The sequence below is a fragment of the Cricetulus griseus genome, chromosome 2, assembly GCF_003668045.3.
Source record: "Cricetulus griseus strain 17A/GY chromosome 2, alternate assembly CriGri-PICRH-1.0, whole genome shotgun sequence".
Taxonomy (NCBI): Eukaryota; Metazoa; Chordata; class Mammalia; order Rodentia; family Cricetidae; genus Cricetulus; species Cricetulus griseus.
Window position 1 is genome coordinate 427,472,949 of NC_048595.1, and position 27,539 is coordinate 427,500,487.

A 27,539-nucleotide genomic window follows, 5' to 3' on the forward strand; every position below is an offset into this window, starting at 1 on the left:
TCAGTGGTTAACAGCACTGGCTTCTCTTCCAAGGACCTGGGTTCAAGTCCCATCCATCACCCACGTGGCAGGTCACAACTGTCGGTAACTCCCAAGATCTAATACCTTCAATGCATATAAAATGAATTTTAAAAAAGTATTAAAGCAAGGCTCATCATTATAGAACTTCCAAACAACGGGCTAAAAAGAAGCTCTTAATGCTTCCAGAGATGGGGGGATGGAACACGCAAAGGGTTCGGAAGAGGAATCAAACTTTTTTTTTTTTTTCTCGAGACAGGGTTTCTCTATGTAGCTTTGGAGCCTATCCTGGCACTCACTCTGGAGACCAGGTTGGCCTCGAACTCACAGAGATCCGCCTGCCTCTGCCTCCCGGGTGCTGGGATTAAAGGCGTGCGCCACCAACGCCCGGCAGGAATCAAACTTTTTAAAATATAATCCTACAAATGTGAAGAAGATATAAAGCAAGCACAAGTAGTTTGTGCTTCCCAAACCAAACTGTGGCTCTTCAGAGTGCACATGCTTAGGGAAGGGCAGTGCAAATACCTTCCGGGGATGGGGTCTTGTTCCTCAGTGGGCAAGAGGTCAGCTATCAGACACTTGCTTAAGCCTAAGGGGTCTGTGGTCTCACTTTGAGATAGACAGATGCTGCCTTCAACTTCCTGGAAAAAAATAACTGGGCAAAGATTACCAAGGCCTTTACAGCATAGGTGTCATCTATGGCAAAGCTAGTGGGACTTTTATAATCTATTGCTTAACATAAACAGACCCTTAAAATTGGTGCTTTGGGGCTTGAGAGATGGCTCAGCAGGTTAGAAGAACTTGCTAGGCAAGCCGGACAAGCTGAATTACATCCCCGGATTCCACAGTAGAAGGAGATAACCCATGTCCTAAAGTTGTTCTCTGGCTTCCACTCAAGCACCATGGTGAACACGTACTCACTCTCTCTCTAATAATAATACATTTTAGAAATATTTTTTTTTCTTTTTTCTATTCTAAAAAGTTTTTTCATTTGTTTTGAGGCAGGAGACAAGGTCTCAACTTGTAGCCATGGCTAACCTGGAACTTGCTATGTAGCCCAGACTGGCCTTAAACTCACAAGAGATCTGTCTCTACCTCCCAAGTTCTGGGATTCAATGCCTCACCACACACAGCAAAAAGTGATTTTTAAAGTCAATTAAAACCAAGCAAGAAGCCAGGTGGTGGTGGCATAAGCCTTTAATCCCAGGCAGCACTGGAGGCAGAGGTAGGCAGTCTGAGTTCAAGGTCTGCCTGGTCTACAGAGTCAGTTCCAGGAAAGCTAGGGCTGTGATACAGAGAAACTCTGTCTGGAAAAAAGGCCAAACAGAAAAGAAACATTTTCATTGCATGGAAAAGAGACTTAATTAAATTTACTATATTGTCCCTGGAAGAGGGAAAAATGGAAACATGGTACCCAGGCAGAAAGGTCAGGTGGAGCATAGTGATGAATTCCGATTCTAGCAGAGGTACTGGACAGTGAGGATCACCTGAGGCGGCACCTCTGCCCAGAAACGGAGATATGACGGGAATCAAGGAAGGCCCATCTGGATTCCTGTTAACCTTCTGGGCCACTCATTCCTTTCCTTTATTGCCCTGTAATAATGTGTAGTTCCTTGAGAATTTATTGTGTCTCCTTTATCAGACTATAAGCTTTAGGAGGGCAGGTCCTTGTATATTGCGTTCATCATTGGCTCCCCAGGAAGAAGAGATGCCTACTAAACAATCACTGGCTAAAAGAGGGCCTGATGGTGCTTCAGGGTGGCCCCTGAGTACCGAATGGGTCGAGGGCATCCTCAACAAGTTGGAAAGCAAGGAAATCCCCAAGGGGAAGCTTCTTAAGGGTCCTCTGAAATGACACCGGAAGGGTGGAGTCAGACCTCTGGAATACGCAGAGAAGGGAGCAGCAGGACACTAAGGTCAACCTCGAGGAATGACAGGTGTGAGCGTGGGACTCTAATGACCAGGAGAGGCGGGCCGGTGTGTCGCACATGCGCACGCGCGCCCTCTGCCTGCTTCCTCACCAGGACGCGCTTGCGGGCGTGTGCTCGCGAGGTTGAAGCGGAAATGGCGCCGCGGGGCCGCGCGTCCTGGCGGCGAGCGGAAGTGGGTGTGAGAGCGGAAGTGGCCGGCTGGAGCCGGGGGCTGGGCGGGGACCGGGATCGTCGGGGAGGCAGCGGCGGAGGCGGCGGCGGCTCGGCAGGCGGGTTGAAGCTTCAGGGGCCAGGTCGGTCGGGTGGTGGCTGCCTCCAACAGGCAGCGCGTGCCGGGCCAGCGCGCGTGTCCGCCTCTCCCCGCCCCGCTCCCCGTCCCCTGCTCCCCTCACCTACCGCACCCAGCCCCCCTCGTCAGGGGCAGCGGGGCCGCTCCCTCCGTCCTGCCCTCGCTTGCCCACCCTCACCGCCCTTGTTTCTCCTTCCCCTGCCCGGGGCAGCCGCCGCCATGATCCTGCTGGAGGTGAACAACCGCATCATCGAGGAGACGCTGGCGCTCAAGTTCGAGAACGCGGCCGCCGGGTGAGCGCACGCCGGGTGGAGGCCGGGTTGACCCTAGCTAATCCCGGGCGGCATCCGGTTCCCAAGCCTCGGACGGGGGAGATCGGGAACCTGGGGCGGCTTCGGGGCTTCTCCGGCAGGGTGGACGTTGGGAGGCCATGGGGCGCGGTGGGCCGAGGGCCTGAGATGCGTGGGGAGAGGCTGAGACAGGGATGCGGAAGCAGCGAGTGGACAGGAGCAAGGCGTGCCAGCGAACAGACCTGTGGGACGTGAGGGCAGCCCAGGCCAGAACTCAGGCCCGAGAGCCCCACTGCCTTGTGCGGGGAATGGAGGGGCCCACTTCCCTCTGTAGTCTCCGTCATTGTTCCGAACCCAAAGACACCCCTTTGGGAAAGCTGGATTGAATGGAGCTTTCAGGAATTCCCAGGGCGAGGTGGGAAGAACATGCAGGCCCAGATCGCCGGCGGCATTCTGCTTCCCCACCCCCATCTCTCCCCTAGGAGAAGCAGGAGGCGAGACTGAAAGTAGACCCAGTCTCGGAAGCTGGGGGGCCGGGGGGGGGGAGGTAGGGGAGCAGGAGGAGAGAATAGTGATCTCTACCTTCCTCTCTAACCTGTGAGAGAAACTAGCCATTTTGTTATATATTCCTCAGGCAAAGCCAACAGTCCTCTATCCACACCCTCCTTAGCTCTCTTGAGACCAGCTTTTTATGTGGTTGTATGTCGTCAGTTCTTATCCAAGACTCCTGGCCTTTGATTTCGTCTGTGGTAATGCTGACCTGACCTGGTTAATCTACTTCTGCTCCCAGAATCTGTGAAGTTTTTAGATACCCTTGTTAAAACATCGGCATCGTAATATACGGGTCGTATTTCGAGCCTTTTCTGTCAAACACAAAAAGACAAACTCCTCCCCCGAAGCTGCTTTGCCTTTCTAATACATTTAAAACCTGAGCAGAGAAATTTTGGGTCTTAGGTTCTAATTTATGGTGGCCTGTGGCCATTCCTTTGCCTCATTTCCTCATTGGTGAGGATGGGGCTTCACATTTTGGTTTCACAGTTAGGAAATAAGTGCTGGCTGTTTTCTGTGAACTAGGAACTGGAAATTGGATAGTAAGTGCTTGTAGATCCCACAGAAGAAGCAGATTGGGAAGATTCTAAGCATTCATAATGAACTTGTGGCTCACAGACCACTACTTATATCGAATATATTGTCTGTCCTGTCTCTTTGGTAAGGTCACAGATTTTATCTGCAAAACAAAACAGGAGTTCCCTTGAATCGGTGAATTCAGTGAGCATATTGTTTCCTGCCCAGGACTGCAGTTGAGTATGTGTGCAACTCTCTTGCTTCTTCAGCCTCCCATACCAGTTCTTTGCATTTTAAGTTATGAAGTGAATCAACCCCGGAACTTGGTGTAGGTGATGGGTGTGTACTTTTTTTTTTTTTTTTTTGAGTAGTGTAGCACAAAGGAGGAAGTTAAAATAACTTCTGCATTTTCACAACTGATCTTAATACATACATTCTCAAGTCTAGACTAGCAAAGAATGAGTCCTGGGTGGTTTATACGCTGATCCTCAAGATAAATGGCTGTGTGTTCAAGTGACGGCATGCCTTCTAATGCTGGAGGACTTCCATGTTTGTGTATTGATAATGTGTGATTCCAAAATGAGACACATTATTCAGAACTTTACTTAGTCCTTTCTCTTCTTAGGAAATTTTCCACAAATAGTGCTGGGATTGGTGGTGTGTGGTTGTAGTCCTCACACATCCAACTGTAAACCAGGCTTTCAAGAATCTGAGATAGGAGCAAAAGCTCTGGGCTATAGTGAGAGCCTGTATCAAAAAAAAAAAAAAAAAAAGGTGGGGAGGGGCAGCTGGGTGTGGTGTGCCTGTAATCACAGCACTTGAGAGGTGGGAGCAGAAAGGTCAGGAGGGCAAAGCCAGTTTGGGCCACCCTGTTGCAAATAAAAAAGTTTACCCTTTCAGAGAGCTTAAAGTGGGTTTTTAAATCTGGAGGACAGAAAATGGAATTTCTAAGGCTTGCTTTTTTTTTTTCTTTTTTTTCTTTTTTTTTTGATGTTTGAGGAGGTGGTATGTTTTGTCTCATCCTTTGGAGATGCTCAAAGCATTTTGTTTAAAAATACTTTGAAAAGAGACTAGAGAAGGCATGGTTTTCCTAAGATTTCCTGTTCTACAGAGTGTGGTTGCACCTTCCTATAATCCTAGGGAGGCAGAGGCAGAAGAATCAACACAAGTTTGAGTCCAGCTAGGGATATATAGTGAGACTGTCTCAAAAGAAAAAGAAAGCTGAGCAATGGTGGCGCACACCTTTGATCCCAGAGATTGGGAGGCAGATGAAGGTGAATCTCTGAGTTCAAGGCCACTCTGGTCTACAGAGGAGTTCCAGGACAGCCTGCACAGAGAAACCCTGTCTAGAAAAACCAAAAAAAGAAAAGATGGGGAGCTTTTCAAAGAGAGCCTGTTAGCACTGTTAGGGAGGAACCGATAGATAAGCTGTGTTGGGAGAAGATAGTGACCTTAAAGGAAGGAGTATCCCAGAGGAGAGCCCCTGGAGTCGTGAAAGGCTGTGCAGTGTGGAAACCTGGGGGCACTTAGCTCTAGTCTGCTGGCTGCACTTCTCAGAACAAATTAATCAGGGAAATTACACTCAGGGAAGCCTTTGCCAGAGGGAATCTTTGTGTTGTGCAGTGTCCTGTGCCATAGGCACTCACTACATGTAGCTTGCTAGATTGAAGGAAAAGATGAAGTGAAATTGGTTTCCTGAGTGGCACTATCTGTGCTGCATTTCTAGGACTCCATTGCCACTTGTGCTGTCTTTGCACAGTGTCCATGTCCATGATCACAGACAGTGCTGTTCTGCCTGCTGAAAATGAAATCATGAGATAGTTTAGTTTTCGGGGAGGGGTATGTTTGAGAACCCAGAGCACCTAGGTAATTGTTCCCATTGCACTACTTCCCAGCCATCATGAGGTATTCTTCAAAGTAGTTTTAGAGTATGTGCTCCGTAATGAAGTTGCATTATCATTCCTTTTCAGTTTTTTTTTTTTCCACTTTATCCTATTTATTTTTAATGATCCCTTGGGGTCATCTTGCTGGATCTTTTTGCCTGTAGCATCAGACTGAAAGTTTACACTTGCATCTGGGTGAGTATTCTGTAAGACAAGCTCTTTAGCATACAGTTGGCCACAGTCATCTTGTATTTTAAAGGCAATTTGAACAAAGCTTCCCACTTTCCCCACCACACCCCTCAGTGGTGGCTTTATTGGATCTATTTGTGCGTCTTCACAAAGGGATACAGTGAAGCACCTTCCTGACAGGTCTCCACACTGTGACTAATTAAAAGTTACGCCCAACAGTGTAAATAATGTCCTGCACATGTCTTATCAACAGCATTGCCTTTTCATTTAGGAATTCTTGCCCAGACCACAATTAAAGCAGAAGTAATCTGGAAAATTAATTGAATTCTTTTGGTATCTCATACATACCAAGAACCTTTCCATCCTCAGAAGCAAGGCTTGTCAGCTTCGCAGTTACACAGTCCAGAACTGAGGAAAGCTGTCAGATGCAAGCTACTGTTGATTTAAACTGCCTTCTGGCTCCTTACCACAGCCTGTGCATGTTGTGGGGAGCTATGGTTCTGTGAGGGGGAGAAGAACTCGGTAAGCAAGCCGCACTGAGTGGGGTAGGCGAGGACTGTGGGAGGAGAAATTTGAGAAAGGAATAAATTAAGTCTTGCTGATACCTTGTTCTCATTCCCAACTATGCCACATATGTCCTCAGAGAGGCAGGCTGGCTTGAAGATACTCAGAAATAGGACATTGTTTAAGTCTATAAATGCAGTGGAATGTACTATCTGACTATAAGATGGAGTTGATCTTTTTCCAGGGCATTATGGTTGATACACTGCTACCTGTCCTCTGGCCTCTTTGCATTTTCTTTGAGATATGAGTCGCCAGAGTTACATAGGACTAGATTGAGGGCTGGGACTATCATTTCAGCCATCTTCGTTTCCTCAGAATCTTCAGAGTATGTGTGTGTGTTCAGCTCAGTAAATATTATTTTGAAGGAATTAATGGGGGCAGATAAAATGATCCTTTGTTTCTTTAGAAGCTTATCCCTTTTCCTTTTTAAAGTGTGTGTGTGTGTGTACATGAAAATACTGGTTGTCCTGCTCTATCCCTTTTTGCCTCATTCCCTTGAAACAGGGTCTCTTACTGCTTTAGGCTGGCAATCAGCAAGCCCCAGTCATCCTGCATCAACTGAGGTTGCAGGCTTTTTCTGTGGGTGCTGGGGATTCTAGCTCAGATCCTCTTGCTTATCCAGCAAGTACTCTTACACTGAGCCATCTCTCTCCATCATTTTTGTTGTTGTTCTGAGACAGGGTCTCACACTGTAGCCCATGATGGCTTCAAAGCCATTGGCTCCGCCTGACTCAACTTCTTATATCTTCCGCCACACCTAGCTTGTTACCACTTTTCTGAGAGTGTGTGTCAGCTTTTATATCTTTTTATTCTCTGTATTTTGAGGTATAGTTTAGTAAGGAAAAGGACCATCTTTTACCTAATATGATCTGTCTGTGGGCTTTGCTCAGAAAGAATGATCAGAACCTTGTAGAGGATTTAGAGAAAGTAATCAAAAATCTTTAGTGAGCACAACAAAATAATTCCTCTAATTCAGGACTTGGAAGGATAACCAGAAGAGGGTCTCAAATGCCAGAGTGGATAACTGTTTCCTGGGTGCATTTAGGAGTAAAACCTCCAAAGACCTCACACAAAAAATGGGGCACAAAAGTTGCTAGTAGTACTTGACTGACGGTTGGCATTCTAGAAGCTTCCTTAGAAAAATATAGAGCTCCACACCCAGTTTTAAGGAAATATTTTGGGTGCAAAAGAGATGGCTGGTCAGTTTAAGAACACTTGCTCAGGCCAGGCGTTGGTGGCGCACACCTTTAATCCCAGCACTCGGGAGGCAGAGGCAGGCGGATCTCTGTGAGTTTGAGACCAGCCTGGTCTACCAGAGATAGTTCCAGGACAGCCTCCAAAGCCACAAAGAAACCCTGTCTCGAAAAATCAAAAAAAAACAAAAACAAAACAAAAGAACACTTGCTCTTCTTACAGAGTATTCAGCAGTTCTGAGCCCACTTCAGGTAGCTTACAGCTACCTGCTGCTAACTCCAGCTTTTCCAAAGGATCTGATGCCCTCTTTTGGCTACTACAGGAAGGCGCCCCCCCCCCCCCCCCGCACTTAGCATAGACACACATGCATACAAATAAAAATAAATCTTTAAAGAGAGACTTTCCTAAGGAAATTCTTTTAAGATTCATTTTTTACTTTATATTCATGAGTGTTTGCCTGCATGTATGCATGTGCACCACATACAAGCCTAGAGCCTGTGGAAGTTAGAAGATGTCTGATCCCCTGGAACTGGAGTTGTAGACAGTGCAAACCACCATGTGGGGGGTGGGAACTCAAGTCTTCTGGAAGAGCAGCCATCTGCTGACCCATCTCTCCTTTTTAAGAGATTTTTAAGAATATCTATTAAAGTCAGATGTGGTGGTTCATGCCTGTAATCCCAGCACTTGGGCAGGAGAATTCCCATGAGTTTGTGGCCAGCCTAGGCTACATAAGAACAACCCAGCATAGGCTACAGAATCTGTCTTTAAAAAAAAGAAAGAAAGAAATCAGCCCATCTGAGTGAATTGGGTAATGTTTCAGTGTCTTAGGCTGTCCAGTCAATAACCCTAAGAACCATCCAGCTTTCTTAGTCACAAATTACAGTCATTTTAACAGTCTGATGCTAATAGGAATCCTATTTCTCCTTTGACTGGGTAAGTAATAACTGATCTTGAGAGCTTCCACAATCCCCAAAACTTCCAACCACAGCTTCAGATCTGGTCCTTTGTAACTCCACCTGGAAGAAAAGCCTAATTTATAGATTGTCTTCTGTAAACCAGGTATTGTGCTATGTTGTATGTGTGCTTGTACCTATGTTTTTGACACAGTTTCACTTAATTTCAAAATGTGCCTATGTGACAGATTAGCATTGAGAAAACTCAGGGTCTTAAGAATCCAGGAGCAAGCTGGGAGGTGGTACACAGCTTTAACCCCAGCACTTAGGAGGCAGAGGCAGGTGGATTTCAGTTCGACGCCAGCCAGGTTTACAGAGTTCAGGACAACCAGGACTGTTAAATAGAGAAATGCTGACTCGAAAAACCAACCCCACCCCACCCACCCCCCAAAAAAATCCATCGTGTAGGCTGACTTCTGTGACCTGGGGATTGGGGACTGTTGTGTGCTAAGGACTGTTATGTGGCTCTGTGCATGATTTCCACCACTGTGAGTGCTGAAATGTATCATGCAGCACAAACACAACATAGTGGTGCTGTGTGGCACATTTATTAAGATCTTGCCATTCACTGCTGTGAGAACTATAGGAACTATTATCTCAACATACCTGTAATTTAGTCACAAGCCACTTGTTGGAAAATATGGTGTGTATGTGTATGTGTGTGCTCTTTATCATCTCAATTAAGATTCAGGACAGTCTTGTAATATGGATCTTTTGTCTCCATTTTGTAAAAAAGGAACTTCAGAGACAGCCGCATCTTAGAGAACTGAACACTCAACTCGAGAGGACTAATTTACATGTGTCTGTGCACACCATGAGATGAGCATGGAGGTCACTTACACAGGACTCAGTTCTCACCTTCCACCATGTGGCTTCCAGGGATTAAACTCAGGTCCTTGGGTTTGGTAGCAGTGCCTTGCTGAACCATTCGCCAGCCCCTAGGACTTGTTCCTTGAACCTGAAGCTTGAGCAGATGATAGAACAGTAAATGCTTCCTTCATCTTTTTGGGCTATTAAGTGGAACATTCTATTACCATGATTTTAAGCCATAGAAAGGCAGAACAAGCTAGGTGTGTGATGCACCTGTAACCCCAGCATGTGGGAGGTGGAAGCAGAATGGTCATTTGTAGTTCACATCCAGCCTCAGCTACATGAGATTCTGTTTCAGAAATAAACTAATTAAAATAGAGGGATGGTGGAGGCAGAGGCAGGCAGATGTTTTGAGTTCCTGGACATCCAGAGCTACACAGAAGCCTTGTCTCAAAAAAAAACCTCTCTCACCCCTCCCTCCCTCCCTCCCTCCTCCTCCCTCCCTCCCTCCCTCCCTCCCTCCCTCCCTCCCAAATGCTGGAAATAAGGACATGAGCCACCATACTTGGCCTTTTGTCATCCTACATGGATGACTTTGAAGAAGCAGGAGCCAGGTGTTGGTGGCACATGCCTTTAGTCCCAGCACTTGGGAGGCAGAAGGCAGGTGGATCTCAGTGAGGACAGCCAGGACTGTTACACACAGAGATATACCCTCTGTGGGTGTGTGTGTGGGTGTGTGTGTGTGTGTGTGTGTGTGTGTGTGTGTGTGTGTGTGTGTCACTGGGGAGTTGAAGATGCAGGGTAAACTTTGATATGTTTTATGCACACACACAGAGGTACATAGGCATGTGCAGTGATGAAGACCTGTTCTTGGATTAAGTAATAATTGTGACACCGTGCACCGTGGGGTTTTTTTGTTGTTGTTTTGTTTTTTGGTGTTTTTTTTTTTTTTTTTTTTTTTTTTTAGACGGGGGTTTCTCTGTGGCTTTGGAGGCTGTCCTGTAGACCAGGCTCGTCTCAAACTCACAGAAATCCACCTGCCTCTGCCTCCCAAGTGCTGGGATTAAAGGTGTGCGCCACCAACGCCCGGCTTGTGACAGCGTGTTTTATATCCAACATTCTCCTTGTTGGGAAACAGAGCTTACAGACCTCCAGCTCCTAGATATGTTCTATTCTTTTTTGTTGTTGTTAAGACAGGGATTTCTGTGTAGCCATGGCTGTCCTGGAACCTGCTTTTTAGACCATTCTGGCCTCAAACTCAGAGATCCGCCTGCCTCTACCTCCCCAGTGCTAGGATTAAAGGCATGGGCTACCACTGCCTGGTTTGTTCTGTTCTCTAATCAGGTACCTTAGCAGCCTTTCTCCTCCAAACCTTTTGTGCACCCTTGAAGAGTGAACTAAAATATTAATGGCAGTGGTTTAATAGATGCTCCCAAGTCGAATGGCAAGCTCCTTAGAATTGATCTTAGTAGTGTTTCCCAGTGGAGACCTATGCTTAGGGTGCTTTCGAACCCAGAGAAACAAACCTTCAGTGGGTATCACTTAGAACATTAAGGTTCTTCTTAAGTTGATTTTTCTCGGGTCTACTAAGTAGTAAGGTGAGAAACTCTTATCTTTCCTGACTGAGGAAATCTTTCAAGCCTAATTAAGGGGAAAACAACACCCCCAAATACCCCACTCCACCCCAGTTAAGTCAGGCAGTATGGTTCCTAACTCCAGGACTGCCAGGAGCCCCTCTAAGAAAGTATGCTTGTATGTTTCCTCTACCCTGGGACATCTGGGCTTTTTAAAAATTATGTATATGTTTGTGTTTTAGAGGTAAGGAATGGTTTATTGTCAATCATTGTCTTTATTTCTTGGGTACAGTTTGAAAGTGAAAGCTCAGGAGCAGTTTAAGCTTTTTTTTTTTTTTTTTTTTTTTTTTTTTGGAAGGGGCACTCATTTCTTGAGACAGGATCTAACTCCATCTCAACATTCAGCCACAGATGACTGAACTATGATACTCCTGTAACCACCTCCCAAGTAACAAAGTAACTCCGTCTCCTTTTTTTTTTGTTTGCTCTTGGTTTTTTGAGAGATAGTTTCCCTGTATATCCCTGACTAGCCTGTATTGAATATGTTTTCTATAGGTGGGTTTTCTCCATCATACACTTAATAAAAAGCTAGTTTGTTTAAGGGATGTCATTTAGCCTCTATATCAGCATATTCACAGTCATAAATTACATTATGCAGAGCTGGAAGGCATCTTGATTCCTTTCACAGTGAGGAAGCAAAGAGAGGAAGGAAAAGATTCATACTCAAGGGCTGAAGAAATGACTCAGCAGTTAAAAGCACTTACTGCTCTTACAGAGGACACAAGTTCAGTTCCCAGCACCAACATGGCAGCTCACAATTGCCTCTAACTCCAGATCTAGGAGATCTGATGCGCTCTTCTAACCTTTGAAGGCCCTTGCTCCTCATATATGGTGTACATACCTTTATGTGTAAATAAAACTTTTTTTTTTTTTTTTTTTTTTTTTTGGTTTTTCGAAACAGGTTTTCTCTGTGGCTTTGGAGCTTATCCTGGAGCTTCGCTCTACAGATCAGACTGGCCTCGAACTCACAGAGATCCGCCTGCCTCTGCCTCCCGAGTGCTGAGATTAAAGGTGTGCACCACCAACGCCTGGCCCTAAAACATTTTTTTAAAAAAAGATCTTGAGTAGGGGCTGGAGAGATGGCTCAGAGGTTAAGAGCGCTGGCTGCTCTTCCAGAGGTCCTGAGTTCAATTCCCAGCAACCACATGGTGGCTCACAACCATCCGTTATGAGATCTGGTGCCCTCTATTGGTTTGCAGAATGTTGTATACATAATAAAAGAGATCTTGAGTAAGGGAGCAAAATGTAAAGTATGGATATCTTGTTTGCTAAATGTGAAACAAACTAGCATCATTTGAATTAACTGCTAGCAAGTTGTTAATACAGTAGAGTTTTCTGTCGGTGTTGAAGAGAAAGATAGACTATGACTTTTCACTGGGGTTTAATTTAGTTGACTAAAATATGAAGTAGCTCAAGGCCTGTTTGTGAAGTAGCTCAAGTTCTGCAAGATCAGTGAGATCTTTTGTATTCTCTCATTTTATAAATGAGATAAGAAAAAGGATATAAGAATTCTTATTTGTCCCTGAGCATAAGCCTAGTAAGAAAGATAAAATTGGAAAGCAGATGCTTTGACTGTACTTGATTTTTTTTTTTTTAATTTTGTGCCATGCTTCTGTGTAAGACCTGAGTTAGAACAAAAGTAAGGTAGAACCAAAGCAGGCTTGATGGAGTGTGGCAGGTACTTTGATGATGCAAGGAAGGAGCTAGGCGGTGGTGGAACACGCCTTTAATCCCAGCACTTGGGAGGCAGACAGAGGCAGGTGGATCTCTGGGAGTTGGAGGCCAGCCTGGTTTGCAAAGTGAGTTGCAGGATAGCCAGGACTGTTTGTTGCACCACAGAGAAACCCTGTCTCGAAAAACAAAAAAATCAAACAAACAAAAACTACAAGGAAAATTGCATAGAAAGGCTTAAGAATGTTCTTTGGTATGGTATGACTTCAAATAATCCTTTCACCTTAAACACAGTAGAACCATTCTATATTATTACACTTAGCCATATTTGTGTATGTTACTTCCATAGGCACTATCCTATGGGAGGAGGCATTGATCAGAATGAGCACTAGCTGTGGCAAGCAGTTGAATAACAGTTGGAAAACACAAGCTGTAGGTGTCCTTTGTCTAATCCTCCACCTTAAGCAAGTCTAAAGATTCAGGCCCATGAGAGAATGAATGTGTATTCTCTTATCTTTAAGCCTTGAATTTATATAGAATGCTTCAGTCTTAAGTAAAAATCGGTGCTGGAGAGATGGGTCAGCAATTAAGGTCACTGACTGCTCTTCCAAAGGTCCTGAGTTCAATTCCCAGTAAAAATCAGGAGCCTTTTCAAGTCCCCCTAAAAGACAGCAACAGTAAAATTATTTCCCCCACTTACATTTGATCTCTTTATTTGTGTATATGTGTGGATGTACATGTCCAGCTTGTATTTGGAGGCTAGAAGACAACACGGAAGAGGCAGCTCTCTGCCTTCACCCTAGGGATCCTACAGATCCACCTCAGGTCCGAGGTCATGAGGCCTAGCTGGCAAGTGTCCCCATCCACTAAGCTATCCTATCCTAAAATTACCTTACTAAGGGCCTTTTTGTTGTTTTACAGAAACAAACCAGAAGCTGTAGAAGTAACATTTGCAGGTAAGTGTCTTATCTCATCTCTTTTTAAGAGAGGGTATAATAGAAAAGAAAAAATTGATGTATTGGTGTTTTGCCTGCATCTGTGCTCCATGTGTGTACCTGATGCCCAAGGAGGCCAGAAGAAGGCATCAGCTCTGGAACTAGAGTTGCAGAATATTATGAACTGCCAAGCAGCTGCTGGGGATTGAAACTGGTCCTTTGAAAGAATAGCCAGTCAGTTCTCTTGAACACTTGAGGCAGCTTTACATTCCTGAAAAGAAAAGTTTTGATTGTCAAGTTTTTGAGTCTTTCGAGGACTGTTTCTTGTTACAACATTGCTAACTGACTTTGGGGTTAGGTAAACTATGTACTTTACATATCTTAGTGGATGGGGCACTCCATATCTTAGAAATTTGGGGTTTGTTTTATACAAAGAACCTTCTTTTTACTTTGGAAGTCTACAGAATTATAATCTTGTAGCTATCATATAAGTTTGCCTAGCATTTGGGAGAGGCAAGGTAAGAAGGTGCTGGAGCTTGTTTGTCAAATCAAAGCAGTAGTGTTTCTTCCATTCCCTTTTGTCCAGGCATGGTGGCACAAGTCTTAAATCCCAGCCAGCACCCAGGCAGGTAGAAAGTTCCAGGCTGACCAGAACTACATAGTGAACCCTGTTTAAAAAAAAAAAAAAAAAAAGAAAGGGGGGAGGGGGCTGGTGGGAGGTTGGGGGAAGGGGAGGGAAAAGGAGAAGGGATTGACATGTGACACAAGCTTGTTCCTAATTTGAACTAATAAGTAATAAAATAAAAAAAAGAATTGGCTATTCATATGTGACCCTGGAGATTTTACAGCTAAGTGCCATCTAGAAAGACAAGTGCTTGACTAGATCATCTCAGAAGACTTGCCGCCTAAGGCCCTAAGGTGGTTACCATCTGTGCCTCCTAGTCACTAGCAGTACCAAGTCCTCATGGTTCTTGTGGTTCCTGTGCAAGTTCTCTGTGATCTGGACCTCCGTGCCTAGCTTTTGCAGTGATACAGATGAGCTCATCTCACTTTGTAGGACAGGAAGAGAGAACCTAAAAAGAGGATAGGCCAAGAGATTAAAACAGACTTACAAGATAATCATCTATGTTGTGTTGATCTTGTTTAGATCCTAGTTAGAATATTTAAGACAAGAATGTTTATAATTTTTTTGAGACAATAGGTAATAGTTGAATAGCTTACCAGGTATATCTCCCAAAGATACATCCTGAAGTATATATTGATCAAATGTTGCATCTGGAGTTTGCTTTGTAGTGAATTGGGGTGGGGGCAAATACGTTCTGACAAAAGGGCCGTGTGCTGATCAGTATTCATGCTGCATGGGTGGATATCAGTTTGTTTATAGCTCTTTCTCCTGAAAATGTGTCACAATGAAAGTTTTTGTAAGGTTATTTTAGTACAAACTGTGGATGCAGTAAAAATAGCTTTGTAATTTTAAGTAAGACCAAAGATATGGCCACTGAGCAGTTAATTCCTCAGCAGCTTTTCTGTTGGCTCCCCAGTGAAATCAAACGAGCATCATTTACTTACATGCTCTCTTATCAGAGGTCTCGTAGCCAGCCCTCTGGTGGGTGCTAGGAGATTGCTCCCGTTTCTAGAGTAAGCAACCTTACTTGCTTTTTCACAGATTTTGATGGTGTCCTTTACCATATTTCAAATCCTAATGGAGACAAAACAAAAGTGATGGTCAGTATTTCTTTGAAATTCTACAAGGAACTTCAGGCACATGGTGCTGATGAGGTAAGCCCACATTGGTTTCCTTGGGACTCTTATTTTCCCTTCACCTTCTGTTGGCCCCTTGCTGCCCAGAGAATGGGCCAAACTACTCTTACAGACGGAGGGGACTTTACACAGCTAACTGAGGAAGGACTCCGTTTCCCACAAGGATGTGAAAAATATTTTCCAAAGAAGATTTTGGCACTCTGCTTGTTTGCTTTTAAACTTGGAGAAATAATGATGTTCCCTAAGGAAATTTTTAAAGCTTTTTTATAAAAAGGATCTCATGTAGCCCAGGCTGGCCTTAAACTTCTCATGTGTTTGAAGAAGTCCTCAAATTCCTGATCCTTCTGCCTCTACCTTCAAAGAGCTAGGATTACAGATATGTACCACCACACCCAACTCAGGATTTTATTCTTTCCAAATTATTAGGTTATCCAAATTTTACAAAATAATGAAAACAGAACAGTTAATCCTCCAGTAACAACAGAGAATATTTTCTTAACTAGTACAAAAATAGTTATGGTAACCCTAAATAAGACAGGTTTTGTTCCGTATTAAAATCTTATCAAGCATGAAATTTGTGGCATATTAAACCTCATAATCTTCGTTTTAGTTTTGAAGGTTGAAGCATAAGTAACTGCCTTATAATCTTTTTTTTTTTTTTTTTAATATTCTTTAGAACTGACCTTTCCAACTATCTCTTCCTTATAATTACCTTGGGGGGAGTAAGAAGGAATGTCTAGGCCTTGTGCCCTGGCTTTGGATAGCTAGAGTAGGAGGTTTGGTTCCTGTTGAACTGCAATTGCTCTGGGGAGAGCCATTTAAGGAAGAAAGAAAATGCTGTTACACCAGTGTGTGCACATTGTGGTTGGGTCTCAAAGCAGGAAGTATGACTCAGTTCCTGAATCAGTTTTCAAATATCTTAGTTTTAACAAACTAGGCTCTTCCTTATCTGCTACATGAAGATAGAACCATTTCTGTCTCTTTCTGTAAAGTGGTAGCTTTTGAACAATGTCAGATTTCTGTAATGGAAGACCATTTGTCAAGGAATATGATCCAAAACTTTGTAACTTTTTGCTCTAAAATGAGACTTAAACAGACTATTAAGAACTGTAGGGAATTGAGTCTTTTATTGTTCAGATGCTTTTGGTTTGCTCGTGGAAGAGAAGAAACTAAGGGAATGTGAAGTAAATTCATCAGAAGAGGAGGAACTGGTTCGCAGCTTGTAGCCAGATCTGGCTTGGGTCTCTTAGACTCTTTCCATCCTGTGTTTGGCCTGCTAGTGTAACTCCAGAACACACTGCAGTTTTCATAGCTGCCACACAGGCCAAAAGAGCTCAAGTGGGTGAAGGAAGTAACAGGCCCAGTGTGGGAGCAGAGTAAGCAGTAAATGACTCCCTAGGTGGTTTAAACAGTGACCAGCCTGTGGTAACCACAGGAAGCTTGTTGTATTTTCACAGGCCCTTGTTAAAGGCAGAATGCTCTGGTTCTCAGGTAGGCAGATCTGATAGTTAAAGTTGACAGATTGCCTCCACTCTTCTCTTGACAGTCAAAAAGAGGCACACATTTAAAAATGAATCATGATTGGAGGTGTAAGTGAGCAGTGTGATGTAGTGGCACACAAACGATGATCCTAGCGATGGGGGGGAGGGGGTGGAGGCAGGAAGATCATGAGTTCAAGGCCAGTGTGGATTACACAGTGAGAGTGGTCTTTAAAAAAAAAAAAATGTCAGTGAAATAGCAGAAAAATGTTCAGGAGTTATGCCAAGAATAGAAAGGCTTTCAGGATGGCTCAGTGGGTAAAAGCACTGATGCAAACCTGATGACCTGAGTTCAGTCTCTGGAACTATGGTCGAAGGAGAAAATTTGACTACCACACTTGGCACTAGCACTCACACCCATGATAATAATCATAAATTTAAGAAATATATTAAAAGAACAAAGAAATTAAAAGTGGTATGGATATGGCTCTAAATACTTCATAGATTTCAGAATATTCGCTCAGTAAAACTGGAGTTAAACTAAATTGAAGGGGCTTTGGTTTCTCCATGTCTGATATCCCCTTTCTTCAAGTACCAGTGGTTTAGTGTTGTAGCTCAGGGAGCATGCTAATTACCCCAGACTCTTGGAGAAGTGGTACATGGAACACCTAAAGGTCAAAACTCCCATGTGCCACCAACAAATTCTGTGACCGTGAGCCCTTCCTTCCCTGCAGTTCCTCTTCAGTAAAAGCTCACTTTGCTGTGTGATCACCACCTAGAAACTGTACCAGACATTGCTTGTTTTTCCCTTTATGTCAACAAGTGTGGTCATGAGTTCATACTGCTACCAAATTCTGTAGATAAGGAATTTCTAAAGTGATCAAGTATAGAAATACTATACTATTTTCAGGCCTTTACTAAGATATTTCTAAAGGATATTTGAGTAGCAGCTGCTAGAGGACATAGCTCCATGGTGAAGTGTTTACCGAAGTTTTAACAAGGGTGCACAAAGCCCTAGGTTTGGTCTCTGGCATCACCAAGAAAAGGAATGGGTTGGGAGTGAAGGGTTTTTTTGTTTGTTTTGGGGTTTTTTTGGGGGGGGGACTTTCAAATGGAACATAAACATAGTTTATTGTTAGTTTTTACTTATTTTAATGCTGTCTAGAGGGTTCATTGAATGTAAGATAAAAACATTGGTGCGCCTTTGGACAGCCATTGAATGTCTGTATACAGGGTGGTTCTGTCTGAATACAGCAGTAAGCCTGACAGCTCCTGCTGTTACGGGGCTGGCCTACTGCTACCTATATTTGTCTGGGTACTAAAACTCTGTTTTTCTTCTTCCTCCTCCTCCTCCTCCTCTTCTTTTTAATTAAATGTCTTAGGTGTGTGAGTATTTTGTCCACATATGTATCTGTGTATCATGTGTAAGAAGAGCATTGTATCCCCTGAAACTGGAGGTCCAGAGGGTTGTGAACCACTTCGGGTGCTGGGGATTGCACTGGGGTCCTGAAAGAGCAACCGTTGTTCTTAACCACTGAAATGTCTCCAGCCCCTACCCTGAGATTCTTTTAAAGCATGTGTAACTCTTAACCAACAAGACAAAAGCTTTATTTGCCTCTGTAACTTGATAATGGCGTAGCCGATACTTTGTGATACTGTAGACTACAAAAAAGGTTATTTGTAGTAAGCAACAGAATGGTGACTGGATACCTATAGACAGAACTTGTATCTTCGTGGGCACATACCTGGAATCCCCAAACTTGGGAGGTGGAGACAGGAGGATCATCCTCAAAGACATAATAAATTCCAGACCAGCCTGGGATACATGATACCTTATCTCCACAAAAGGGAAGCCCTGCTTCTTCTCTACACTGCTGGGTTTTCAGTGTGTTCTTTACCATCTGTGGAGCAATGGTGCCTCTCCCTTTCTAAATTTTTGTTGTTGTTCTGTTTTTCCACCCAACCCTCACCCCCACTCCTTGAGACAGGGTTTCTCTGTGTAACAAACAGCTCTGGCTGTCCTGGAACTAGCTCTGTAGACCAGGCTGGCCTCAAACTCACAGAGATCCACCTGCCTCTGCCTCCCAAGTGCTGGGATTAAAGGTGTGTGCCACCACTGCCCGTCCAATCTGGGATTTTGTTCTGGCAGCGTTTACTTCTGTTTTATTTTTAGAGGTTTGAGACTTTTTCCTTTGGTTTTGAAATAGTCTCCTTTGTAGCCCTGGCTGATCTTAACCTGGAGGTCCTTCTGCTCCAGCCTCCTGAGTATTGAGGTTACAGGCCTGGACTTCCTTATCTAGCCCCCATGTCTGTGTTCAACTGTCGGGGAACGAATGAAGTCTACTAAACCCTGAAAAGCTTCTCAGATTGTTCTCAGTTTTACTACATGTTTTCTTTCTGTCTCTAGACATCTCCCTTTCCACTACTTACTGTGTTCCTTACACACTTAAGTGAGCCTGGATCCTGCCTAAGTAGGATGTCAGTTAAGGAAGATTTCACCAGGGGGATAGTCACTCTAGCAGAAGAAATTGAGAGGAGTGTGAGGGGCTTTTGTTTGTGCTCTGCTTCCAAAAGCTGGAAAGTAGTCCACAGAGTAAGGTGTTGGATAGGGAAATCCAGCTCGCTAGGATACTGTTGTGTGGGCACACTGTGTTACTAGCCAGCTGAGATTTTGTCATCCTTTGTCCTTTCCATTAAAAGCCCGCTACACATACAAGATTAACACACTAACAGAAGTCAGTGCCCAGAAATTGGTTTTATCTCTTCATTCACCTGGGTTAGGGTTTCAGCCTGTGCTTAATAATTGATGCAATCTGTTGTCATAGCTGCATCTGTCTACTCTCAAAAAGGATAGACTTGAGTACATTGTAGAATCTGAAAAGAAAAAATAGGAGGGGTATGGTCAGGTCTTTGAGAGACAACCTCTGAACTGACCTTTGGATTATAATCCAGTTCTATGAGAGATCTGCTTTGTCACTTGATGAATTCACTTCCCCTCTAGTTTGCCACCCACTAAATGAAAATTAAGCATATTGGTTTAGGAAGAGCCTATTACAAAGTACTGTGTGTTTCAAAAATAATGAAATTACCATGGATTTTGGATTAACTTTTTTTTTCTCTCTCCAGTTATTAAAGAGAGTATACGGGAGTTTCCTGGTAAACCCAGAATCAGGTAGGTAGAAATGCTAATGGCTATGGAATGATGGCAAAGCACCACATCCTGTTTGTATCAGGTCTTTTTTTTTTTTTTTTTTTTTTTTTTTTTTTTTTAGCTAGAGGATTTCACTTAAATTTTCATTCCATAAAATACGTCTGCAGGAGCCCAGTTCTTGAGTCACCGCCCTCTGTATAAGTAGCCATTAGAGGTTTCTACCTTTTTCTTAAGCCATTGTGATAACACAATGGCTTAAGAATTGATAGGAGTGTTACTAACACCCCAAAATGATTCTTCTAATCTTTTAGCCAAAGGAGCCTCCTTTGTCTGAGCAAGTGCCCTTTGAACATAGTCAGAAAATGTTCTTGGGGCACTAGGGAGATAGCTCAGTTTGTAAAGCAGTTGTCTCCAGAGCATGAGGACCTAAGTTTGAACACCAGCACCTAATTAAACAATAATGTACAGTTGTAATCCCGGTCCTGGGGAAATCACTGGCGGTCCTAGGGTCTGCTTATAGCCAGTCTAGTCTAATTGGTGAACCCTAGATCTCTGTGAGAGACCCCTTTTCAAAATGCAAACTGGGGGGCTAGAGAGATGGTTTAGTGGTTAAGAGCACTGATTGCTCTTCCAGGGGACCCAGATTCAATTCTCAGCACCAACATGGCAATTCACCAGTGATTGTAATTTCAAATTAAAATAAAAACCAGTGGTTACTTTTTAAAATTTTGTTTTAAAAAAGTAAGGACTAATCCTGAGGAAATAACCCAGATTGCACCCTAGTTTCCATTCATATACACACATACACAAACAAATAAATGGACAAACATTGGTTCTCACTCAGCAACCCCTGATAATTAACACTAGTATAAATAACCATGTAAAAGTAGTATCTTTTTTTTTTTTTTTTAAGATTTATTATATATACAGTATTCTGTCTGCAGGTATGCTTGCAGGCCAGATGTCACTACAGATGGTTGTGAGCCACCCTGTGGTTGCTGGGGATTGAACTCAGAACCTCTGTCTGGAAGAGCAGCCTGTGCTCCTAACTGCTGAGCCATCTCTCCAGCCCCGTAAAAGTAGCATCTTACTAAGGCTGTTTTGGAAACCACAGCCAGCCACATGTGATTGATTCTTTAAAAATAAAAAAAAATAAAAAGTATTGTTTATGTGTATGGGGAGTGTGCACTATATGATGCTTATGGTAGCCAGCAGACAGCTTCTTGTCAGTTCTCTCCATTCACTTATAGGCAGGTTCTGAGGTGAACTGAAGCCATCACAGGGTTTATAGCAAACACTTTACCCTCTGCTGTCTCACTGGCCCTCGATTGTTACTTTGCATCTTACTACATCCTGTTCCTATCTAAAGTTTCATTTGAGGTCAAACGTTAGCTATACTTTGCTTTTAATGTGGACTCAGAGAAACAGCAAACCTCAACTCTTTGTTGTTGTTTTTCAGATTTCCCAAAATCCATTAGCGATTGTTACTATTTTTAACGTTAGCATGACAAAAATGAAGCTTTAAACAGCCTATGCTCTCAAAGAGGTACATAGGGAAAATAGGACTCAGGGAATAACTTTATTAATAATAAAAATATAAAGGTTAGATATTTGGGAATGTGGGATTCATTCATATGGTTCCATCAGTTACTGTTTTTAAATGATCCCCAGTGGTTTAAAAGTATTCTTGAGAAAACATGTATAGACTTTGGAGTACCATTAATGACTTGATTAGCCCTGTTCTTGGCATTCACAGAAGGGGCCAGTAGCTTAGTGGTTAGTAGACATGATCCCCAGTCCCTGTTCTGCCCCACTTATTGATGACCTTATTCATAAATTCTGTGGATGTTCTAGAGATAGTTGTGTTATGTAGCTCAGGCTTTCCTGGAAGTCAAGACACCTACCTCCATTTCTTTCTTAAGTGCTGATATTGTAGCCCTACACCACCATGCCTAACTTAACTACTATACTTGTGCCTAGTATAATCTCTTCCCTCTACCTAGTACATTTTCCACCACCACCTCAGACCCCTCACACCTTTTTCCCCACAGATGAGGACCTTGTAGACATTGGGCAGTTTTTCAGGTCACACAGTGAGGTGAGAATTTGGACCCACTTCTGTTCAATTTAAAATATGGAGCTACATAGCTATATGTCATGCTGTATTCAACAAGGTACTGCTTCTCAGAACCACTTTTCCATTGTAAATGAGGATAAGCTTATCTGTCCTGATATCTTCAAAGAAAGGCATGGGGTCAAATGAAATAGAATTCTGAAAACCCTGGAAATATAGTTTTTCAGATAGACGCTGTTGGGGAAGTATGTATGTGAGAAGCAGATTTCTACCTTGCCCCTCTTACAAAGGATTTGCAGTGGTGGTGGGGGTCAGATTTTATTTCTAGAAACCTTCCACCTACTGACCATATGGCTGTGTATTAAACCATGGGAGAAAATATGTGACTTGTACTCCTTGAGTCATGTCGTCTCCCTTCACAACTGTCTATAGGACCCCAAAGTTCTAATCAGAGTTCCAGATTATTCTTCCCATTACATATTTGTAACTGTTCATCTTTGATACTGCTTGGGATTTATTAACTAGCTATAAGTACCTACATTTTATGGTATGGAGTAGATAGAGATGGGAAATTGCCTCTACCCTGTTTACTTGGAAGAGATAGGTTTGGTTTGGCTTTTGTTTGTTTTTTCATTTAACTGATGGGTGGTTTGTTTGTTTTTTCTTCCATCAGGATACAATGTTTCTTTGCTATATGACCTTGAAAATCTGCCTGCATCCAAGGATTCTATTGTGCATCAGGCTGGCATGTTGAAGCGAAATTGCTTTGCCTCTGTCTTTGAGAAATACTTTCAGTTCCAAGAAGAGGGCAAGGAAGGAGAGAACAGAGCGGTCATCCATTACCGGGACGATGAGACCATGTAAGTGTGAACTTCAGCTCCAGCCTGGTGGTGGCCTCCATACAGCACTGACTGAGAGAGATACAGTATCAACCAAATGAAAAGAAACCCTGTGCTGTCCTTAAGGCACTACTCTTTTTTTTTTTTTTTTTTTTTTTAAGATTTTATTTATTATGTATACAACGTTCTTCTTCCATGTATATCTGCACACCAGGAGAGGGCACCAGATCTCATAAAAGATGGTTGTGAGCCACCATGTGGTTGCTGGGAATTGAACTCAGGACCTCTGGAAGAGTAGTTAGTGCTCTTAACCTCTGAGCCATCTCTCCAACCCTAGGCACTACTCTTATTATTTTATGTGTATTGGTATTTTATGGTTGTGAGCTGCTTTGTAGGATGGGAATTGAACCCATGTCCTCTGGAAGAGCAGCCAGTACCCTTAGCCAGTGAGCCATCTCTGCAGGTCCAAGGCATTACTTTTCTGAGTTTTCTTAAAGGAGTTTCCCATGGGCTAGGGAGAGACTCAGCCCTTCAGAGTACTGTCTGCTTTTCCAGAGGCTCTGAGTTCAGTTATCAACCCACATGGCAACTCATAGTCGTCTGTGACTCAAATCCAGGGCATCTGACTTTCTCTTTGGACACAAAGCACACACATGCACAGTTATACATACAGACAAAACACCTGTACATATAAAATTAAATAAACACATGAAAAAATTTAAAAATGGCCTAGATAGTCAGACACCAGAGACCAAGCATAGATGCTGTAACTGCAGCTCTTAAATGTGTACTATGTATGGATCCTATCATATGTAAAGAAACTTTTTTTAAATGACATTATTAAGAATTACTAATTTAAAATAATGTTATGCCTTATATACAAGATTTAAAAACCTAGTTTTGTTAATTCCACTTCCTTCTTGGGAATGCATTTACTACCCTGACTTTCTTGACTGCAAGTACTAGTCTCTGGCACACCTTTGTTTTATTGAGTTGGAGACTGCACTTTACCCTTCTTGCAGATAGTTAGTGACAGAATCTCCTGATGCTGTACTTACACGCCCGAGTTTGTTTCCCTCAGGTATGTTGAATCTAAAAAAGACAGAGTCACAGTAGTCTTCAGCACGGTGTTTAAGGATGACGACGATGTGGTCATCGGAAAGGTCTTCATGCAGGTATGGAGCACAAATCTTCAAGGGAAATGGTGTTGCAGGAAGTTAAATCTTTACACTCTGCATACCTAGCCAACATATGGGGTAGGGTTGTATAGATCAGTGGTTGAGCATTTGCCTAATATGTACATGGTTTGTGGTTCAATCCCCAGTACCTGGGAACATGGTAACAGAATAACATACATGTAGGCCATATCATAGGAAAGACAAAGTTCTGTTAATGTTGGAACTTGGAAGTTGTGATGAACAACCCTGTCTTAGTTTGTTTCTTTGTTGCTATGATAAAACACTGTGGCCAAAGGGTTTATTTTACCTTAGACTTCAAGGTCACAGTTCATCACTGAAGGAGTCCAGGAGCCCAAGAGCCTGAAAGCAGGAACTAAAGCAGAGACCATGGAGGGGTGCTGCTTACTGGCTTGTTCCCCATGGCTTGCCTGTCCTGCTTCCTTATACAGCCCAGGACCACCTGCCCAAGGGTGGCACAACATACAGTGAGCTGGCTCCTCACATTAATCATTAATCAGGAAAATGCCCCACAGACATGCCCACATGACAGTCTAATGGAGGCAGTTCCTCAGTTGAGGTTCCCTCTTCTCAGAAATGTCTAGGTCTGTGTTGAGTTGACAAAAGCTAACCAGCATGGCCCCCCACCAACTTATATGAATATACTATTTCTTCTTGATGGTTCTAGCCTTTTGCAGGACAAGGCAAGAGGGAGAGTTAATTTTGACTGAATATTAACTATCCTTCCTTCCTGTGACAGAGTCCTTGATCTAAAGTGTGGTCTCATTTCCTTATCTCATGTTTACTCAGTTTTTGTATCAAGGACTGTTCTTGGCTTGCATTAGGTCCCATGTCTTCAGAATGATGAATAATGAATTCCAAAGTAGGAGATAACATTCAGTAGGTGGAATTGTGGCTGACAGGAGAGCCCTGCCATAGTTTGAATGAGTCACCGTAGATTGCCTCCTGCTGGGAAGAGTAATGGGATTTAGAAGAACATTTTGTCATTGGGATTCTGGTGCAGTGGGACTCAGCATATTGTAGACCCCTTGTGACTGTGTCATTTTGCCTGCTGGCCAGTCACTGGCTCTCAGACATGAGAGCTTATTGATCAGGAGATACTCAGGCTGCTGCCTTCTGAAGTGGATAAGCATTCACACTGCAATATAAAGCTTTAATACATTTTCCTGTTCTCTGGCAGAATGATGGATTTTATTTTGTTTTGTTTTTAATTCTGAAGCAGACAGGCTTATTGCCCAGCGTCTAATCCAACCACTTAGAAGCCTGAGGCAAGAGGATTGCTGCAAGATGGCCTAGGCCTCAATTTTTTTTTCTTTCAGAGAAAAAAAAAAATTTTAAAGTACAATCTCTACCACCACCCCCCCCCTTCCAAAAGAGGCTTAAAAGAAGCTGTGGTTACCACAGTGAGGCTTTATGTATGGACCTTCTACCTAGCAAGGGAAAATGTCAAAATGCCATCCTCATTAATGCCTTTTTTTGGGACTGACTGATCAATAACTCTTGTTTGGGAGTCCCTTTGTGAAAAGTGGAATATTGACACTTTGGCATTTGATAGTACTGGACTTCATGAAGAAAAAGAGGGTATGCATATATGACTCTTAAAGGTAAGCCCCTAGACAGACATTCCATAATACTGTTTGCATAATTAATGGGAATTAAATGCAATAGTTAAGAAGTGGACTAAATCTAGGCTAGGCTAATTTAAGATGCTACCTTTATCATACACAGTTTATCCCCAGGATAAATTGTACTTTGTTGGAAGAAAGAAATAGTGCCATGGTAAAATCACAAGCTCGATGGCCTGATTTGAGTTCCATCCCAAGGTCCTACATGGTGGCAGGAAATAACTAACTTCCTAAAGTTGTCCTCTAATCCACATATATGTGCAGTAGACCAGATGCTCACACTCACAGAGTGAATGAAATGTAATAAATGTTTTTAAAAAAAGTAATAGTGTACTTGGTGTTCAGCCGACATCCTAACAATCAGGTTGGTTTTTATGTGACGGCTAGGCTAATAATGAAGACTGGGGCTGTTTGGTGGGGCTGATTGCTGTTGTTATTTCAAGAGAGAGCAAGGGAGAAGCAAAGACATCAAGTTGTCTAAAGGCAATTTCCCACTGCAGAAATAGTGTTGATTAAATCTCTTGAGGAATGGGGAGAAGGAGGAAGAGAACTCATCTTATGTAGCCAAGGATGACTTTGAATTCTTCGTTTTTTGTTTGTTTTTTGTTGGTTTTGTTGTTCATGGATGTTTTTTGAGACAGGGTCTTACTATGTAGCCCTGGCTATCCTGGAACTCTATATGTAGACCAGGCTGGTCTCAAACTCAGAGAATCTGCCCTCCTCTGCCTAGATGCTGGGATTAAAGGCCTACACCACCACGCCAGGCTGATCTTAAATTCTTGATCTCATTACAGTGGTTCTGCATGAGCAGGGCCAAGGGTGTTTTCTTTTACTCAGCAGGACTATTCTGTCTTTGAAGGACAGAGGAGAAAAGGGAATAAAAGCAGGAGCTTTGACCTAAGGAACTCAGCCTGGCAGGGAAGACAGACACCCTAATGGATAATGAAGAAATGCTTGCAAAGAAGGGATAGTAGCTACCAGAGCAGCCACTTGCCCCAGGTGTTAGATGCTAACTCTAGAAGAGGTGTGAGCAGCAACAGCAGCCACCCTTCTGATCATATGGCTGTGTGACCACCGTCCTTAGCTTCATGCAGCTGCCCTTTTTCAGAAAACCCACTCAGTCTACCCATTGGATTTGAGTCTTTTTTTATTTATTTTTTTTTAAGGGGGGCGGGTTTCTAGGGAGTAAATTCAAGGCCTTGCATCTGTTGCTGTCATTGCTGGGACTCCAGGAGAAGGATGTCATATTTACTCATTTCTTTGTATAGGAATGCATGGGTGCCTGGGGATTAAGCATAGGAGGAATAGTCTGGTTTTGTTGTTGTTTTGCTTTGTTTTTTTCTCCTCTAGACCTTTTTTATAGTTTGATAAGCACTGTGTTTTTGCTAAGGATCATGAGCGCTTTTATTTTGGGCGAGGGGGTGTTTGGTTTGGTTTTGTGAGACAGACTCTCCTGTAGACTGGGGCTAGCCTTGAACTGCTCAGGATGACCTGAACTCTTGATTTTTTTTTTTTTTTTTACCCCCACCTTCCAAAATCTAAGATTATGAGCATGTGCCACTATTCCTGGCTTACTAGAATTTGTTAGGGTTTGTTTTTACAGGGGGAGGGGTTAGGAGAAGGTCTTTCTACATAACCCATGCTAGCCTAACTTGATTTTTCTGCCCTACCCTCCTAAGATAACTCAGTTTCTTTCATTCTATCATCTTTAGCCACCAGGGAGGGGTTAAATTTGCTTTAGAGTTTTGATTGATGAATTCTAAATAGTAATAGATGAAGAGTATGTTAAACAGTGTCATCAAAGGCCCAACACCCAGTAAAAGCATGGCATTCATGAAACTGGAAATAGAAGATGAGGTGTGGGTGTACTGACGTTGTAGAGGCCCGATGATCGGGAGTTAAAAGTCCTCATTAGCTGGAGAAATGGCTCGGCCGTTAAAGGCTACACTCACAACCAAAAGTTCTTCTCATCTATTTAGTAAGTTTAAA

At 43.1% G+C, this 27,539-nt stretch overlaps 1 protein-coding gene across 1 annotated transcript in view; it reads left to right on the forward strand.

Annotated features, from left to right (window-relative positions):
• The first annotated feature begins 2,105 nt into the window (after positions 1 to 2,105).
• Arpc2 (actin related protein 2/3 complex subunit 2) overlaps positions 2,106 to 27,539 on the forward strand; it is a 31,426-nt gene continuing 5,992 nt past the window's right edge. The window contains exons 1-7 of the mRNA XM_027397199.2: positions 2,106 to 2,242; positions 2,450 to 2,531; positions 13,413 to 13,447; positions 15,093 to 15,205; positions 19,792 to 19,837; positions 22,564 to 22,750; positions 23,811 to 23,904. Of these exons, the coding sequence (XP_027253000.1) occupies positions 2,458 to 2,531; positions 13,413 to 13,447; positions 15,093 to 15,205; positions 19,792 to 19,837; positions 22,564 to 22,750; positions 23,811 to 23,904 (549 nt within the window). The 5' untranslated portion in view covers positions 2,106 to 2,242; positions 2,450 to 2,457. The remainder of the gene's footprint in view (positions 2,243 to 2,449; positions 2,532 to 13,412; positions 13,448 to 15,092; positions 15,206 to 19,791; positions 19,838 to 22,563; positions 22,751 to 23,810; positions 23,905 to 27,539) is intronic.